The sequence below is a fragment of the Leopardus geoffroyi genome, chromosome C1 (genome assembly GCF_018350155.1).
Source record: "Leopardus geoffroyi isolate Oge1 chromosome C1, O.geoffroyi_Oge1_pat1.0, whole genome shotgun sequence".
In the NCBI taxonomy this organism is placed as follows: domain Eukaryota; kingdom Metazoa; phylum Chordata; class Mammalia; order Carnivora; family Felidae; genus Leopardus; species Leopardus geoffroyi.
In genome coordinates, this window is record NC_059328.1 from 178,504,726 (window position 1) to 178,522,955 (window position 18,230).

General features: G+C 40.3%; 1 protein-coding gene across 7 annotated transcripts in view; it reads left to right on the forward strand.

The window, feature by feature from the left end:
* MYO1B (myosin IB) overlaps positions 1-18,230 on the forward strand; it is a 190,632-nt gene that overhangs the window by 152,612 nt on the left and 19,790 nt on the right. For 3 of the 7 annotated variants that reach the window (XM_045480562.1, XM_045480559.1, XM_045480558.1), the window contains 9 exons: positions 1,874-2,074; positions 3,246-3,472; positions 6,412-6,612; positions 8,249-8,342; positions 9,202-9,351; positions 12,511-12,579; positions 14,317-14,403; positions 14,650-14,736; positions 16,545-16,631. In XM_045480562.1, the coding sequence (XP_045336518.1) occupies positions 1,874-2,074; positions 3,246-3,472; positions 6,412-6,612; positions 8,249-8,342; positions 9,202-9,351; positions 12,511-12,579; positions 14,317-14,403; positions 14,650-14,736; positions 16,545-16,631 (1,203 nt within the window). The remainder of the gene's footprint in view (positions 1-1,873; positions 2,075-3,245; positions 3,473-6,411; positions 6,613-8,248; positions 8,343-9,201; positions 9,352-12,510; positions 12,580-14,316; positions 14,404-14,649; positions 14,737-16,544; positions 16,632-18,230) is intronic. The other 4 variants (XM_045480561.1, XM_045480560.1, XM_045480564.1 and 1 more) reach the window with 2 other exon arrangements.

The following is an 18,230-nucleotide window of genomic DNA, read 5'->3' on the forward strand; positions in this document are numbered from 1 at the left end:
CAGGTGGCCAAGAGCCACAGGATTTTTCAGGTGACCACATTTGTCTGTATATATGTGAAAAGACTTTTGAAGTCTAAAAAATTACTAGATATGTCTTAGATTCCAAAAGGTTACTAAATATTTTATTTTTGTATCATCGTCTGTAGTTTATTATAAATCAATTGACTGCAGGAAGATTGATTTGTATGTGAAAACCTGGAAAAACTTATTTTATGCTTAGGATTACTCTCACTCCTGGCTTTGATAACAAAGTTATTTGAAACAATGCATAAACTTTATTGTCCTCCAGTGGTTTTAGTTGTCAGTGGTAGGTGAGTGCTGTGTTTTAGGAATAGAATCACAGGCTCTACATGTCACAACAAGTGCCTTTCACAAGACCTTTTGGAAATTATATAATTAGCCAGTTATCTCTTCTCTCAGTTTTCAAGATATTCCTGAAAGCTGCACCTTTAATTAAATTGAATATGCTGAAGCGTTACTGTTTTTCTATTAATAAGTAAACTTCGTTTTGAAAAATCTGGACAGTGTTGGAGTGTGAATACTAATGTTCCATGTAAGCAGTTCAGAACTCTAATATCTGGGAAATCAGTAGACTGACTGGAAAGTTTTCCTGGTAAATTTTGTGGAACCCAAATTGTGGGAACTTGACTTCCAGAAGTCATGACTAGCACATTTTCCTTCATAAATAATAACCTTGAACTTAATTATTTCCCTTCAAGAAGGAAAAAAAGAGAAAACAGTGTTCATACACTTAGTTTAATTAGATTATCTCAGCCCTAAGCACCCTTGCACATATGTTTGAAGAAACTCATGTTCACATAGGAGCCTGGGCCCATAAAGGAAGTGTTTCCTTCCAGCGTTACCTAAAAGTAATGTTTACTCTGGGGTTGTTATGAACATACTTGATTCCTGAGAGTCCACACTTCCCCTGGGTTTTGTGTGGAATCAACAGATCCTGGTCAGAGGATGTCCCGGCCTTGTGGGGAGAAGGAGAGAGGAACCCGGGACTCTTGCCTGGTGGATGTGGGTGGGGCTGATGGTCAGTAGAGTGGATTATTCTCTTGGGAACGGAGACATATGAGCCTATAGGGGCAATCCAAGGAACAGCGGCCTTTATTTAGCAAAGTAGAAGATTCCTGATTTTTTACTCCTTTTAACTGGGCTGGCTGCTCTTGGGATAAATACAATCATAGGGTCTGAATACATAACAAATTCTCACTCATGTTCAACACCCGTTTTGAAATTTTATGTGGAATACGAGTTTTATTCTAAACAGATACTCTTGAAATACAGCTTGATTGCATTGATCCCAAATCACATCTTTTTTTTTTTTTTACTACAAAATAAACCGTATTTTGAACACAGGAACAATTTGAAAACATCTGAAACCAATTTCCTTCTCAAGCTATGAATCAAATAATGGCCTTAGAAAAGACTGTGCTTTGTGATTTATGACCACATGTTGTAGAGACAGCATTGTCACATTAGTTTCTGACGTTTAGATTTGTGTTTGAATGTGTTTTGAATATGAGGTCTGACTTGCCTTTTTTGAACAATGTGACTTGCAGTCATCAGCCCGCTGAGGTGGCTGAGGTGACTCCGTAGGTCCTGTTCTGAGGGCGGAAGGGAATGGGGGAGGGCAACTGATACAGACCCCTCCTCCCCAACATCACACACACACCTGGGACACTGTGGAAGGGGACCGACTTCTGTGGCTTTTTGTTACTTGTTTTGATTGTCTGCTTTTCGTTGTAACTGAACGGAATTTTCTCGTGACTAAGTTTTTTAATTGTGTTTGACGGTGTAATTAGGAATCATTATGAAAACAATACAGTGAGGAAGGAAGGAAACCTTTTCACTTCCTTTCTCGCAGAACACAAACGGAATCCTGGCCATGCTGGATGAGGAGTGCCTGAGGCCTGGCACGGTCACCGACGAGACCTTCTTGGAGAAGCTCAACCAAGTGTGTGCCACCCACCAGCACTTCGAGAGCCGGATGAGCAAGAGCTCTCGGTTTCTCAATGACACGTCCCTGCCTCATAGCTGTTTCAGAATTCAGCACTATGCCGGCAAGGTATGGGGGAGCCGCAAGGTATGGGGGAGCCGTGAGCGCTCAGCGGGCCTGCGGCTGTTCCCCCGAGGAGGCCATGCCTCAGAGGTAGCGTTCTGACCAGTGCCAACTCGTGAGGAGAAGTTGAGTTGCTAGAAGAGTAGAATCAGTAAATGTTCAGTAGAAGTAGAATCTGGGTCATGTTGAGCAAAATCTTACTAATACTGAGAGCTGAGAGGAAAGCCAGTGGACTTCATGAGAGAGTTGGAATGTATTTTAAAAGTCGATTTTGTTGTTTCTCAGCTCTGAGATATCCTATAAAAATAGACCCGTCAACATTAATAAAAGGAGACGTGGTAGTAAAAATTAGGAGACACTAAAGACTTACAATAAGGTTTTACAAGCACACAAATATTATGAGTTCTTAGATTGAGATTTTGAAACAACAGTGGGGAAATACTGACTTTTTAAGAAAAGCATTATTCATTTGCTTTTGTGAGGGAATTTTATACCATCTAAGATACATAAAAATGTTAAAAACAGATTTGACCGTAGCTTAATTTTCAGAGTCCTGAAAAAGTATTGATTGACTTTAATACCTCCTTTCTTCTAAATAAGATTACAAACTTCAAAGAGGAAAACATTCTCAATTATGTAGCTAGTAAAAATTAAGTATATAGTATCTGAATTACTGTTAATTTCAAAAAGTTGGAACTTGGTACTCATTCCCCCCCTCCCCAGCTTATGTTACTAAAAGATACTTTTCTGTTCAATTTCTCTGCTCACCTAGGATGTCTGAAAATATCAGTGCTATCTCTATTTTCTCCTATCTACTTAAGACTAGAATTGGCATATGTGAACTTAAAAAAAAAAAAAAAAAAAGTAAAACCTCAAAAATGTGCTCAAACACCAAAAAAGCCTAAAATCCTTTGAAAATGTTATGAGAGCATTTTTGGAGTTTATTCTTGCAAATCCTGAAGGGTAATAGAATTTATTTTGAACTCTTCTGTGATTTAGACAGATGGAATTTAAACTTGGAGGCTAATTCGGTATTAGGAGTGTGACTAATGTGTCGGGGGTTTTTTGATGGAGAAAGAGGAGGCGGCAATAGAGATAGCCCTGGAATATTTTTAACGGTTATATGACGTTCTGGAGTGCAGTTTATCAACTGCGGAGTCTCTTGTGCTTCTCGTAGGTGCTGTACCAGGTGGAAGGATTTGTTGACAAAAACAATGACCTTCTGTATCGAGACCTGTCCCAAGCCATGTGGAAGGCCAGCCACACCCTCATCAAGTCTTTGTTCCCAGAAGGGAACCCAGCCAAGATCAACCTGAAAAGGCCTCCTACAGCAGGCTCTCAGTTCAAGGCATCCGTGGCCACGCTGATGAAAAACCTGCAGACCAAGAATCCAAACTACATTAGGTATTTTTGGCACATAAAATTCTCTGACAAGTTCATCATGAAGGCACTTTCAAGGAAGATCATTTTCCTGTTTGCCTTAATCTGAATTAGCCCCAGCAGAGGATAACTGAAGCTCTTACACATCGAATAATGTGGTATCTTGGGTTTACTTAAAAAATACTCCAGTGCCCTTTACCTGCCTTCAAGTAAGGAATTTCAGACTGGGGGAAAAAAGTGTGGTGCGGGATGGGAATAGATATTTAATGAAATCGCATTGTTGGCTCCTAGGGTTCTTAACTTTCTGTATCTCTTTTTTGTTTAATGACAAAATCAGAAACGTATACTTTTCTTCTGGTAAGGGTTTTGCATAATACTCTTTATTGGATTCGTTTTGGATTCTTGTTACATTAACTTAGAATGCAGCATTAAAGCAGGTGGGGCTTTAGTTAGAACTTTGGTGTTAGAAAATATGTGCCTCTTTCTTTCCTAGGAGACTTGTAGATTTGAAGAAAGGAATGACTCCCCAGACAATCTTACATTTTTCAAAGCAACAGAAAGAATTCCTTAAGAAGCATCTGGTCTCTTTTTTCTTTTTCTGGGCATCTTAGATCTCAAGATTCAGTAAAGACCAATTAGGATTAGAGTTTTACATGTGTGTATTTGGTGAACTAGATAATAGGAGATGTGTGTCTAACAGGTCAGATTTCATATAATGCATACACACCCACACATACCTTCCATAATTGCCTTTGAAAATACAGTTGCGAGGAAACTAGGGTGAAGAACATTTTTGTGTCTGGCTTGTTTACCAAATATTGATATTAGTAACAAATGTAAAGAGTCAGAATCCCCTGGTTTGATTGCAGTCAGTCAGGTTGGAGCATATATTGGGTAAAGATCCTAGTTTCAAAACAGAAAGAAAAAAAAGGAAATTTTCTGTGGTCAATTGCTTTTGTTATTCTCAATTAAGTGGACTTTAAAAAAATCATTACTTAATAATAATTTACATGACATGGTATGCACAGATCCTAGGTGAACAGCTCAGTTATTTTTTTCACCAGTGTATATATACACTTTGGCAATCACCACCCTGGTCCAGATATGGAACACTCTGTTACCCCAGAATTGTTCCTTCATTCCCCTTCCCTTTTAGTGGTTTTAATGTATTTCTAAGAAGTCTTAATGAACTAAAGTTTGTGAATATTATCATATTTTTTCCTAGAGTCTTTGTAGTTTCAAATTTCATATTTAAGGTCCATATTTTTCCATATAGATAACCTGTTGCTCTGGCATCATATATTGAAAAGAAAAAAAAAACTCTTATTTTTTATTCAGTTATCTTGATGTCTTTATTGAAATTCAGTTGAAAGCACATGTAAGAGTCTAAGTCTAAACACACTAGTCTGTTCCACTGATCTGGTTGTCTATTTTTTTTTTTTTTTTAATGTTTATTTACTTTTGAGAGGAAGACACAGAATCTGAAGCAGGCTCCAGGCTCTGGGCTGTCAGCACAGAGCCGGACATGGGCTTGAACCCACGAACCATGAGATCTTGACCTGAGCTGAAGTCGGACGTTTAACAGACTGAGCCACTTAGGCACCCCGTGGTTGTCTATTTTTAAGCCAAAGAGTGGACATTATTTTTACAAATGTTAAAGGAGAAGCATAAAAACACTGAGGTCATAAGATTTAATTGTTCATCTATTACATATGTGTGTAGAATTTATTTAGCAGTTATAGGTAGGCAAATGTAACCATAAATGTTTAGCAGCAGTGTTAATGAAGATACAGAGGTTGCTTCCATAAGATCCAAACATAACAATGGCTTAAACAAGATTGTCATTTATTTGTTATGTAACTTCTGAGTATAAGGACTCCAGGGCTAATACGACATCTTTGTTTTGTGGCTCTGTGATTCCCAGGGTGTTTCTCTCATCCATATTGTCAAAGATGGCTCTCCACCATGGCTACATTCCCAACGAGCAGTTAGCAGAAGAACAAAGGGAATGCAAGCCCCTTCCTTTTAAAGACACTTTCGGAAGTGCCATATGTTAATTCTGCTATGATCCTAGTGGCCACAGTTTTAATCACATGGCCACACCTGCTTGCAAAGGAGGCTGGGAAATGTTGTCTTTCTTTGAGCAGCAAAATGCCCTGTTAAAAAGGAGGGAGAGGGGCACCTGGGTGGCTCAGTCAGTTAGGCATCCGACCTCAGCTCGGGTCATGATCTCACAGTTCATGGGTTTGAGCCCCCCATCAGGCTCTGTGCTGACAGCTAAGAGCCTGGAACCCGCTTCGGATTCTGTGTCTCCCTCTCTCTCTGCCCCTCCCCTGCTCACACTCTGTCTCTCTCTCTCTCTCTTTCTCAAAAATAAATAAACATTAAAAAAATTTTTTTTTGAAAAGGAGGGAGATATGGGGTTATAGGGAGACAACAGTGTTTTTAATAATGTCACTGAAGTATCTAATACACATACAATACAGTAAAGTGTATGACTGTTCATTGTACAGCTTGTTTAAGTTTTAACCCCATCTGGACCAAGATATAAAACATTTCTATCATCCCATAAGATTCCTTTATGCCCCTTCCCTGTTGATCTGTACCTCTAATTCTCCCCAGAGGTAACAGCAAACTGGTTTCTAACCATAGATTTATTTTTCTCGAACTTCATATAAAAAATGTACTCTTTTATGTCAAACTTATTTCAGTCAACAAAATGTCAGTGATACTCATCCATTTTATTGTATGGATTGGTATTTTACTCTTTTTTAACTCACATGTATGTCACATATTTTCTGTAAAGTGATTTGAAATAATTTTAAAAGAAATGACTAGGTTACCCAAGAATAATAAATAATTATCCCAAGCAGTAAATAACTATATACTATATTTTATAAAACACAGACAGATATATCCGTAAGAGACAGAGTTTAAAACCTAAAATCTTTGTAATCTTTTAGGTGCATCAAACCAAATGATAAAAAAGCAGCACACATCTTCAACGAGGCTCTTGTGTGTCATCAGATCAGGTACCTGGGACTTTTGGAGAATGTCCGAGTCAGGAGGGCAGGCTATGCCTTCAGGCAGGCCTATGAACCTTGCCTAGAAAGATACAAAATGCTTTGTAAACAAACATGGCCTCATTGGAAAGGACCAGCAAGGTAAGAAATTCATTGGTTACATTTAATAATGAAGTTATAAAGGATACAAATAACATGCTGTTTTCTTCACGTGCTGTTAGTATACAGAATTTGACGGAAAGTTGGATGTAACCTCTGTATTGGACCATCTTCCATCTGGATACCATTTTGTATTAATTATTGATTGATTATAGAGGTCTCAATTGTAAGGTTTGGATGGGGCTTATCCAATCCACGAATTTTAAAAATACTCTGTGGCAAGTTAGTAGGAAGGGATCTGTAATTGCTAAGTATTTTTGTGTAGAATCATAAAAGGGTGGAGTTAGAGGTATCTTGGATCAGTGCTCTCACCCTTTTGGTTTTTTTCTGTAGGGAATTAACCCCAGAGACAGACAGTGGGTGGGGGTGAGGGTCTTTCTCTTTGCACGAGGTCCGCACCCATGGAGAAATAGATATAGGAGCAGATTGGACTCAGAGAGTCAGTGTTATTGCTGATAAAGCGGGATTGAAGAATATGGCAGAATCTGGGCCATGCAGCTTTCAGTTTATCTTCCCCGAATTGTACTTAGCCCTCCCGTCCCAGACAGAGCGCTGGACCACTACAGGCCCATCCCATGGAGCAGCCCCTGTGAGCTCTCCACATGCAGAGAGAATGTGTGTGCTGGTTGGGGGGGGGGGGGGGGGGCTGCTGCAGAAGAGAAAGTGGGCTTTGCCTGTCTGGTGGTCTTTCTTCTGCTCTCACCAGTCAGAGGAGTTGCCCCTTCTCTGTAGGTTGTAGAAGCTCTCCCAACTGCCACAGGAAGGCCAACGTGCCTCTTTTACGGGCCCGTGCAGAGACTAGGGATTTGATTTCACCGTACTGGTATTGCGTCCACATTCTTACTGGACTGGCCTTTAATAGGGACATCAATAGTATTAGACACTCACCCTTTACTACGAGGAGATGAACTCCAGACATATGATGGGGTCTCTGCTACAAAATTCAATACCCAGATGATATAGAACGTGGGTACTGTTTGTTCCCACTGCTAATTTCCAGGTCAGAACATGTATTCACTCCCTGCCTGGCACCTAGGCCATAGGTTGTTGGGATAAAGTTTAGTTAGAAATTGCTGTTGAAACCGGGGTCCAGGATGGAGAAGTCAGAGCCAAGTTCAGGCAGGCCTCGCTCCTACCACATAAGGCCTATGCTTCATGACACCCCATTGGTCTGGCACTTAGCACTCTCTTCTTGGGTCCTGCCCACACTGTGAGGCACGGAGGCGCAATATTAAAAATATTTTGGAGAATTAACCATGCGCATTCAAAATAGGTGTGAATTTCTTACACACCCTCTGGGTTCTGACTGGTGCTTTGTGATGGGTATATCTGATTCAAAGATTACCTCTGCTAATGAAATCAAGATACGATTTTAATACCCTATTGTCTTAGACTGCATAGTTCTGAACCCAAATTTACTTTTTTAGTGTTACCTGGATTTGGTTTAATTCGTGGAATTCAGTCTGAAGATTCTTTGATAGAAGGCTGCTTACTAAAAGACCAATTATACTTGGAAAGAAAGCTATTATTTTATACCACTGAGAACCTGATACTGTGATTTCAGAGAAGATAACCTCTTTTTGTAACTCAGAAAAACTATTTTTATTTATTTTTATAGGGCTGGCGTGGAGGTTCTCTTTAATGAGTTAGAGATTCCTGTAGAAGAGTACTCCTTTGGTAGATCAAAGATATTCATCCGGAACCCAAGAACGGTACGTAACCCAAACCTTTACAGACTGAACTTATGTTATAATCATATAGGCAAGTTCTTAAACGATATTTAACTTCATAACATTACCCAAGATGCTGCCGATAGTGCCTCATTCAGTTTTTTCTGCAAATGTCCGAGAGGATGGGCGAGAAGGGGGCATTAAAAGAACACGTGTATTTGTTTATGAAACATCAAAATCTTAGATTGTACAACACTTCATAAATCATAAAGGAACTGTTGTTACAACAACAAAACCTTCTTAACTCATAGGAATTGGAGGTAAATTCAGTCTGTATTTATAATACCTGAATTATGCAATAATCTTAGGAAAGACAGCCCTATTATTTTGAGGTACATGAAAGCCCTCATATTTAAAAAAATTTTAAGCTGAAAATTTTAAGCTTAAAATTCTACTTAGGAACGTCCAAGGGAGCATTTTTTTATAAATGAATTGGCATGAAGTATAACGAATACAACAGTGTTTTGGGTAATTTGGAAATTTGGAGAATCTGGAAGAATGTTTGAATTGTTAAACAGAGACCTTATCAGCACTTCCCTGCCGTAACAGTTGCATTCTCCTGGGTAGAGTAAAGGTAAATCTAAGTGCCCAGTTCAGCCCTTCTCTGATTTGTCATAAATTCTATATCACGTAAGATAAATAGTGATCTTGTATGAATTCATGAAAAGAGTTTTCTCATGGGTTATTATCCATATCATCCATAATCAAGACAGTTATTCATTTTTTTCCTCAAATGGGGTTGACTTTAACATCATGACATTTTTCTGCCTGGGGATGTCTTTCATGTATGTCATAAGGTTTTGGTAGAGTTTTGATAAATCCAGCTATCTTTTCTTATTAGTTATTCAAGCTAGAAGACCTGAGGAAGCAGCGTCTTGAGGACTTGGCCACTCTCATTCAGAAGATTTATCGGGGGTGGAAATGTCGTACCCACTTCCTACTAATGAGAAAAAGCCAAATCGTGATAGCTGCCTGGTACAGGAGATACGCGGTAAGAGCCTCCACCCTTTTACTCTGTAAGAATGATGCTCATTGGCTAGTATTTGTTATGTACTTTGCGTGTAAGTTTTACGTATTCAGTCCTCCCAGCAACCTCATAAATTGAGTGCTTTTGTGGTACCTTTGTTAAAGGTGGGAAAACTAAGGCATGAGCCGTTGAGTAACTTGCCCGTGGTCACGCAGCTGCTAAGTGGCAAAGATGAGGTTTGAATCCAGGACTATTTCATAGCTCAAGTTGAGTATATCACACTGCCTTCCAGTGATAGAGGTCCACATAGTGGGAAATCTAAATCTTGAATTTGCTCATCGGATTGGAAGAGACGGTGTCATTTAACCCTTTTCGTGGGGTAGGCTCAGTTTTCCAAAATAATTGGCTGTTTTCCATGTATTGTAGCAGCACTGAAAGTGGCTTAATTCCAGAAAACTGATGCCACATTTTAGTAGAATTCTGGATTTGGTGAAAGGATTGGATTTCCTTTAGTCCTCAGATTGCTGGCCCTATTATCTATGGGAAAAGACTTAAAAATAAAGTATGTTTAGTTAATTGACATGGAATTTCTTTTGGGAATTTTGTTTCTCACTTGATTATAGATATTTCATTGGAGGCATAACAGGTTTGAGGGAAATCTGAAGGTTTGCCTTTAGGCTGGCTTAAACTTAGGCTGTGTTCTCACAAATGAATTTTGTGATAAGAACACTACTTCTGAATGCTTTTTCATTCTGTGCTTTTTCTCTAAAGAATCGGAAGATGAATTGAATTTACAATCACATCTCCTTTAGGATACTCTCTTTTTCTGCTCTGGAAAAGTTTTGCTATGAAGCAGTGTATAATCAGGACACAGTTTTGCTGACCTATTCCCATGTAATACATTTTAGTGTAATATGTCCACGTTTGAGAAATTAATGAGATATTTAAATGATGAAGCCAAAGGAAAAAAACTGCTTCAGCTTTAAGGGAGTATCCTTAAAATGGTTTGAAAGGGTACAGCCAATGGTACTACAGCTGTTCACGTATGAACCTATCCAGCCACAATGAGAGATTCATTCATACGTATTCTACAGAGGCACAGAGGACTGTTGTCACTAACCTGTCTGTGGTGGATTCTCTTCTGTGTACACAGTAATGGCACTTGGCTCTTCTGCAGATTCATAATGCTCTGTTTTATATTTGCCTGAGAAAGGAAGGACCAACACATAGCCAGTGGTCAGGGAACCCTTTTTGTCATTTTTTGTTTGCAGATCATTAAGAAAATCCAAGTTGGAAAGTGTAGTGAATTCATCTATCTTGAATTCAACAAATACTTTTGGAATACCTACTCTGCCAGGCTCTGGGGATAGCAACATGAACAAAACTGATGCCTGACCTCATGGAGTTCATACCTAGTGAGGGGCAATATGCGTGTAAGCAAGTAAATAATCAGAACAATTATAGACTGTAGTCAGCTGGGAAGGAAACAGATTACTGAGATAAAGAATAGTGAGGAGATAGGATATAAATTTGGATAGTATGGTCAAGGAATACCCTCTGGAAGGGGGCATTTCATTAGAGGGATGAGAAGAAACAAAGCAATGAACGAAGAGAGCGGGTGCTATTTTACCTTCCCTCCCTATATAGAACTTTTATATCTCCAAGTGAAAAAAGGAACCACCATATAATGTATCATTAGCTCATGATGGTGAGTTATAACTAGTATTAATTGGGAGAACAGAAACAAATAATAAGCCCAACTTTTAGAGAAGGTATTAATTTCGCTCTAGTGTTAGTTACATCTGTTTTAGAATTTGAACTAAATATCTCAGCCAGTTAACTACATGTTATCCAAGCTAGTGATTAAACTCAACCTTTTTTCTCAACCAAATAACTCAAAGATTTTCTGAATGTCCATCTTCAGTTGCTGATTATTTTAAAATCCATATTCCGTTATATTTTATAGCTCTATGAGACGAATTTTTTTAAGGTTTATTTTTGAGAGAGAGCACGAGCGAGCATGAGTGGGGGAAGGACGGGGAGATAGGGGGTAGAAGATCCAAAGCAGGCTCTGTGCTGACAGCCACAAGCCTGACGTGAGCCTTGATCTCACAAACCATGAGACCATGACCTGAACCAAAGCTGGTCGCTCAGCTGACTGAGCCACCCAGGTGAGATGAATTTTAAAGTTAGATAGAGTTGTTTTCAAGCCATTTAGGAACTTCAGAAGAAAACATCAAGGTATCAGATGCATGTCAGAAGTGATGGTCAGATATCATAGATATAGTTTGTTCTATAGCCACGGAATATGGCTCTGTGAGGAATCTTGCCGAGTTTCTAGCTCCTCATTTGACAGATGAGGAAACCGAAGTCCAGAGGAGGTAGTGATTTGTCCAAAGTCCTAGGGTTCTCTTTGTCTGTCTGGCATTGTCTTTTGTTCTGCTGCTCATGTGTTGATAACATCACTCTGTTTCCTCTGAGCTTTCCAAATCTAGCCTAGAGGGCTGGAAGGCATGTGTCCCACTCAGAAAAGGGAGCTGAGCAATCCAGCATTTCCAAAGTGAGAGAGGCACAGCATGACTTCATGGCTTGGTTAGAAAAGCTGTGAAATGTCATCACAGATGCTGACATGCTGGTGAATATTCCACATTAAATACAATACGAGCTCACTTTTCTAGGGACGGTATTCCAGTGGCCTCCACTCTTCCGAGTAGAAGTAAAAAGGGCCTTTGGGCATTGATCTTGCCGTGCCCACATGCATGGCCTGCCGCACTGGGTTTTCTTTAACCTTCCCTGCCTGGAAGTAACTTTGGCTGTATCTCAACCTACTTGGTGCTCACTTGACTCTCCCAGGATGTGGTTTCTATTTTACATTGCTGATTGGTACCCAGTGCGAGTCCTTGAGTGCAGGAATGGAGTTGGAGTCACTTGTATAGCCTCAGTTCAATTAAAGTGATACTCATTTAATTATATTTAGCACCCTTGAAACATACTCCGGATTAACTGTAATAATTTTGGATTGTTTGATATTTGGGTTTCTTTACATATTGGTTCCCAGGAGGAATATGGGAGATGAAGGGTTAATTGCACTAAGTGAGCAAGTACTCTGTCTCAATCCTTGCAGTATAGGTATTATAGATGTGTAAACAGAACTGGTAACAATCTCCCCCTTTTGTCCCACAGCAACAAAAGAGGTATCAACAGATAAAGAGTTCTGCCTTGGTAATTCAGTCTTATATCCGGGGTTGGAAGGTGAGTTTAAAAGAAGTGAGCCTTATTTATTGGGGGTTTTTAGGTTCTTCACAAAGGAGGATGATGTCTTTAAGGTCACCCTGCAGGGGGGAGCTCCTCATCTCCTGCCTACCCTGTAAACAGTCAGATGGAAAGAATAAATATTATGGGCTACACTGGGGCCCTTGTGACCATGTCTTGGCCGCATCCTTCTAACTGGCTCTCTTCTCAAGAGCTTTGTTCTCGAAGCAGGAAGTCTTGAAATAATACCGTACATGATTTCAATATCCTCTTGCCCCCCGTTTGCAAGGGAAGTGGTAGTCCAGAAGGCTGTCTGTCGACACTGTTGCCTCCGCACCTGTGCGTCCTGCCCGGCCCAACTCCTTCCATAACTTCCTGGTGACCATCTTGTGGGCTGCCCTGTCATGATCAAAACATCCTGAGCTCTGGCCATTCTAGTCGGGATCACAGTGTACCCATCACCTAGTTCCAGATCCTGGCTGCAAGGCTTGGTTCAGGGGTCAGCAGTCCACAGCCTATGCCTGTTTTTGCACAACCCCAGAAGGAAGAATGGCTTTTATGTTCTTAAAGCATTGTTTAAAATAACAGAGAGAACTTTTCATGACATGTAAAAATTATATGGAATACAACTTTCATATGAATATATATACAAATATAAAATGTATATAAATATGTATACAAATATAAGTACAAAGCTCATATAAATAAAGTTTTATGGGTACAGACCCTTGCTTATTTATTTACATCTTGTGTGTAAATACATCTTGTGCTTTAGCGCTCTGACAGCAGAGTTGAGTAACTGTGATAGAGACCTATAAACGGGAAAGCCAAAAATACCATCTGGCCTTCTGCAGAAAGTTTACTGTCCCTGCTCTAAGTCAAAGAACCTTCAGAGCCTATTCTGACCACTTCCCTACTGGGAGATTTCTGTGGAGTGGGCTAATGCAGAGGAGCTACTTCAAGACAATTCCCAGGCCCAGAACCCCTTCACAGAGGGTACAACATTGGGCCGGGAGTCCAGTAGCATCGATCGACCTTTGTCTAGGCCATGGGTCAATTTGGCGGCTGTGCGATAGTAAATGCCAGAATATAAATGCAAGCACATAGAGTAAGTGAAATCACTGCCTGCAAGTCCTTCTTTGACCTTATTACTGGATCATGGGTCCGTGTCTCCAATCTAGAGCCTTCAGACATTCCGAGCCCACCTCCCAACCAACATGTCCTCCGGGCCCCCATAAAATCAGTTTCTGGTAACTGCCTGGGAGAAGCCACTGGTTTTGGACTAATGAGATTTTCTTTAGCAAGTTTTTAAACATCTCTTTCGCATAAAAACTACAGCTGAGGTGACGTCGTGTACAACAATGATGAAGGTGGTAAATGGGTTTTGGAGCACTGGAGATCCTCCGACCGCATCCCGAGAGCTATTCCTTCCATCTGACGTGCACCAGCTTCTATGGCTCGTGCTCACATTTCTTCATGTCCCACGTTAGGGCACAGGAGGCTGCTGTCTCGGTCTGAATGGGGGCCACACTGCTGTGCTTAGTGACCTCTTTACTTACTACCTTCTCATAGTCCGTTTAGGCCGAATAAGCAATGTCCCCTTTTCCTTTCTTTCAACGATAGATCTTTCGCTTGACAGTGGATGTTATGACTGTCTCTGCAAGTATGTTTTTCAGCCAGTATGGCATCTTACTTTTTGTTAACTTCCTACTTTCTCTGGGTGATTCTTCACCTTAGGCCCGAAAAATCCTGCGGGAACTGAAGCACCAAAAGCGCTGTGAGGAGGCAGCCACCACCATCGCGGCCTATTGGCATGGTACCCAGGTAGGCCAGACACTGCCCCCTGGAAGGCAGCGGGGGCGGGTGTCAGAAATTGTTTCACTGGCTTAAGCTACTGAGCACGCATTTACCTGTCTCTCTCTCTCTGACGTTTTGGTGTGGGGTGGTGGCACACGCTTTCGCGTTTGCTGTGTGATGGTGACCGGTGTCTTTCTTCTCTCTCCTTTGGGAACCAGCAGTAACCTTTCCTGCCTTAAACTTTTCTGTAACTCCTTTTCAAATGCATCACAGGCGCGAAGGGAACTGAGCCGGCTGAAGGAGGAGGCTAGGAATAAACATGCTATTGCAGTTATTTGGGCTTACTGGCTCGGATCTAAGGTACTTGATTCGCACATCCCATTACTCCGTCCCGGAATCGGCAATAACCAGTTTGTATCTTTAGCCTGTCAGGGGGTGAATGCCTACAGTTAACAGTGCCTCACCCCGGTGCATGTCCTAGCCGCCGGATCGAATAAACCTGGATGTGATAGTGTAGTAGTGCACGTTAGTAGGAGCCCTAAGCATGTGTAGGCCAAAAAGACTAATTGCTTATTAATGAGGCACTGGTCCAGTTGCTCTTTAACAAAACAAAACAAAAACAAAAACAAAAAAAACCCCTCAAGTAACATGCATGTTTCATTGTTTTTTTTTTTTTCCTTCCCTTTTCTCTCCCCCCTCCCCCCAGTATATACCAGCAGTTTTCTAGAGATATTTTTGTTGGGTGGGGGGTTGGAGGGGCATGTTGGGAATGTTAAGATTTGGGCTTCAGTTGGTCTTCTGCAACATGGTGACAGGAAGAACACCTTTAACGCATGCCTTAAAAAATATTAATCCACGAATGAAATTGTTTTTTAGGCTCACTGTGGCCGCCATTGATTATTATAAGCAAAATATTGTATGCGAAAAGAATGATCATTTGTGATTGAACAGAAAGCTGTGTTCATGCAAAGCTAGCTATCATTGCCGCTGAAGAATCCCAAGAATTTCAGCTTCAGCTGTTTGTGTTCAGAAACAAAGGCCTCCTGAAATACTCTCACTAATCCCCAGGCAGAGTCGTGGGCTCTGTGAACATTTCACATACCCCAAGGGACGAGACTTTTAGATGTTTTTGTTACTTAGAAAATCAAAGGTCATCTCTGCTAAAAATGTGTATTCCAGTTAGAAACATAAATATCAATATAATCCTATGTTTTTAAGTTTACCTTGTCAGCATTATAAGTCCATCTTGTGAGAAAAATGAGAAAAGTCAACATTTGCCTGTATAAGGATCTTAATTTGCCAAAAAAACTCACCAGAGCTGTTCATTTGTGTCCCCCACCCCTTGAAAAATCTGTGACGAACAGGCTAGTTCCTTTAGTAATCAGAGGGAAATGTCCTAGCTGAGGCAGAAGGACTCTTAGACAGTTATCGCTGGGGTTTCCCCACTGAGGTAGCCCATTTCCCAGTCTGAGTACCAAAAGTGGTGAAAAATCACTGCATGTTTCATCTTTCAAAGTAGCATGCTTCAGATTGACTGTTCCCTAAGATTAATTTTTAAACCATAAGTCGTTTCACTTTTTATCTTGCTTCAGTGTATTTCACTGTCCGGGGCCTTAGCTCACACTGAATTTTGATATGTGCTACTTCTAATTTGCTAATGGGAAAGAAACAACTTTATTCTTTCCATGTTCTAAATGGTTGTTCTCAAGAGTTGTCTTTTTGTACGTGCAAATGAATGAACACAGGAATTCCTAGACTCTAGTCCTGGGTACTGGCAGCAAAGGGAAGTCTGCTGAAGTCACTAGGTACCACTCACAGCTCTAAGGCTTGGGTAAGGGAGAGAGAGAGTGTGGAGAAGTAGAAGAAGGAGAGAGAATGAGGAGGGAGGAAAAAGGGAAAACTGGAAGTAGGGGGGCAGAGGCATGGCTTACCTCCGGTACCACATAGATTGCCTTCCTCCGGAACAGAGGCTCAGTGCACTAAACATACAAAGGACTGCACCAGACTTACGCGGATTCTTTGGGTTTAAGTGATTATGCCCTATTCTTCTATCATTCTGAGATCCTTATTCATAAGTTGGCTCTTCTGTTTGGTGGGGTATCTTCTTCTGGTCATTTGTGCTGTCTGCATTGGGCCGTCTCTTTTATTTACTATCTAAAACGTTCTAGGCTCGAAGGGAATTGAAACGCTTGAAGGAGGAGGCTAGGCGTAAGCATGCAGTCGCTGTCATTTGGGCTTACTGGCTTGGACTAAAGGTACTTCCCCACCCCTTCTTTCTGTCCACGGTGAACTCAATGAAGCCTAGCACTTACTAACCCGGAGAAAATGATTGATGATGCTTGCTTATGGTCTGCACAGTCTTTTACAGTGTCACCTTGCCTAATTCCATTTCTTTTTGAGAACAAACCTGTACACTAATATTTTCTGATGTTGTTGTGTATTTCTTTAAATAATAGGTTTAAAGTATCTAAAGCATCTAATAAGACATTTTGTTATCCAAGTCCTATTTTGTGTTATCTTTATGAAGATGAAGTTTGTGTTTTGTTTTTTGTTTTTAATTCATGAGACAGAGTTACAGTAGTTGAGCTAAAAGCTGACCCATGGTCTACAGTGGCCAGCCAGGGGATATCTGGCTTTTGTTTCCCTTTGTCTGCCTATTCTGCTCCAGCGATGGCTCCTGGAGCAGAGTGTTCTACAAAGTGACTGCCATTCTAATTGTTCAGCTTAGAAACCAAAGGGTTTTGCATTAAAAGTACAGATTTTGGCAATTAAGACCAGCAGTGGCTCATTCGGGTTAAAGAGAACTTTAGATTCAAATGCCTTTTAATGTAGGGTAGGGTTTATTTCAAAGTGGTGCTTACTGCTTTAGGCAAGATATGCGTAAGTAAACATGACTGAGCCCCAGAAACAACTTTTTGCCATTGAGAACAACTTTCGGGCAGTGTAAAGATTGTGTCTTCCTGTTATTCAATAACTCATCACCTTAGGGTACCATCCATATTGTCTTTTAGGAATAATTAGGCCCCTATTTGACACTATTCCTCTTTATTATTTTTGCTATAACCATTCATCTTCTTCTAAATATTTACCATCCAGGAAGCCACTGACTCTGAATCTAAACAGCATCAGCAGTATCTGTATGTTCTGCTTTTGAGTAATCTGCATTTTCCCCTGAAAATTTAGCCTGTAAACTTTCAGTGAATTAACCTTTTTGATTATACTGAATATTCATCAAGTAATTTTTGAAGTACTTAAGAAGTAACTTAAGTATGAATTTAAGATGTTCCATTTCAAGAATTCTAAACAAGTTCTAGAACTACTTTTTTTAAAGGATTTTATTTCCCATTTTACTCACTTGTTCTGATTTGCATCCTGATTGTCATAAAAGGAGGGAACCAAACATTGAGTCAGGATTTTTACCCTGTATAATATCTACCAGCAGAATCACATTTGTCTTCAGTTTCTGGGTTTAACTCACTGCATATGATTTCAGAAAATCTTTCCATCTTAGGGGTATATGCTAGTAACCTATAAATCAAATTCAGTTTGTAGGTGAATGGTGTTGGAGCTGAAGTTAACGGGCCCTACTCTAGATGTAACTGCCCCCCCCCCCCCGGTTTCCAATAAAACAGAAGTATTTTAATATGTCACCATTATCATTGTTCTGAAATAAGATTAAACTTCTCTGAAGTCCAAGAATGTAATAATTTTGTGCTAGTGTTTTTTAAAGAATGATGTTGATAAGAGCAGTAGTTTTGCCCTTTTATGTGATTAGGTTCTTGTGGAATTGATTACAAAGTTCAGTGGATCATTTTTGGACTGCCAGGGTCCGTGAGGGGAGCCCATTTTATATG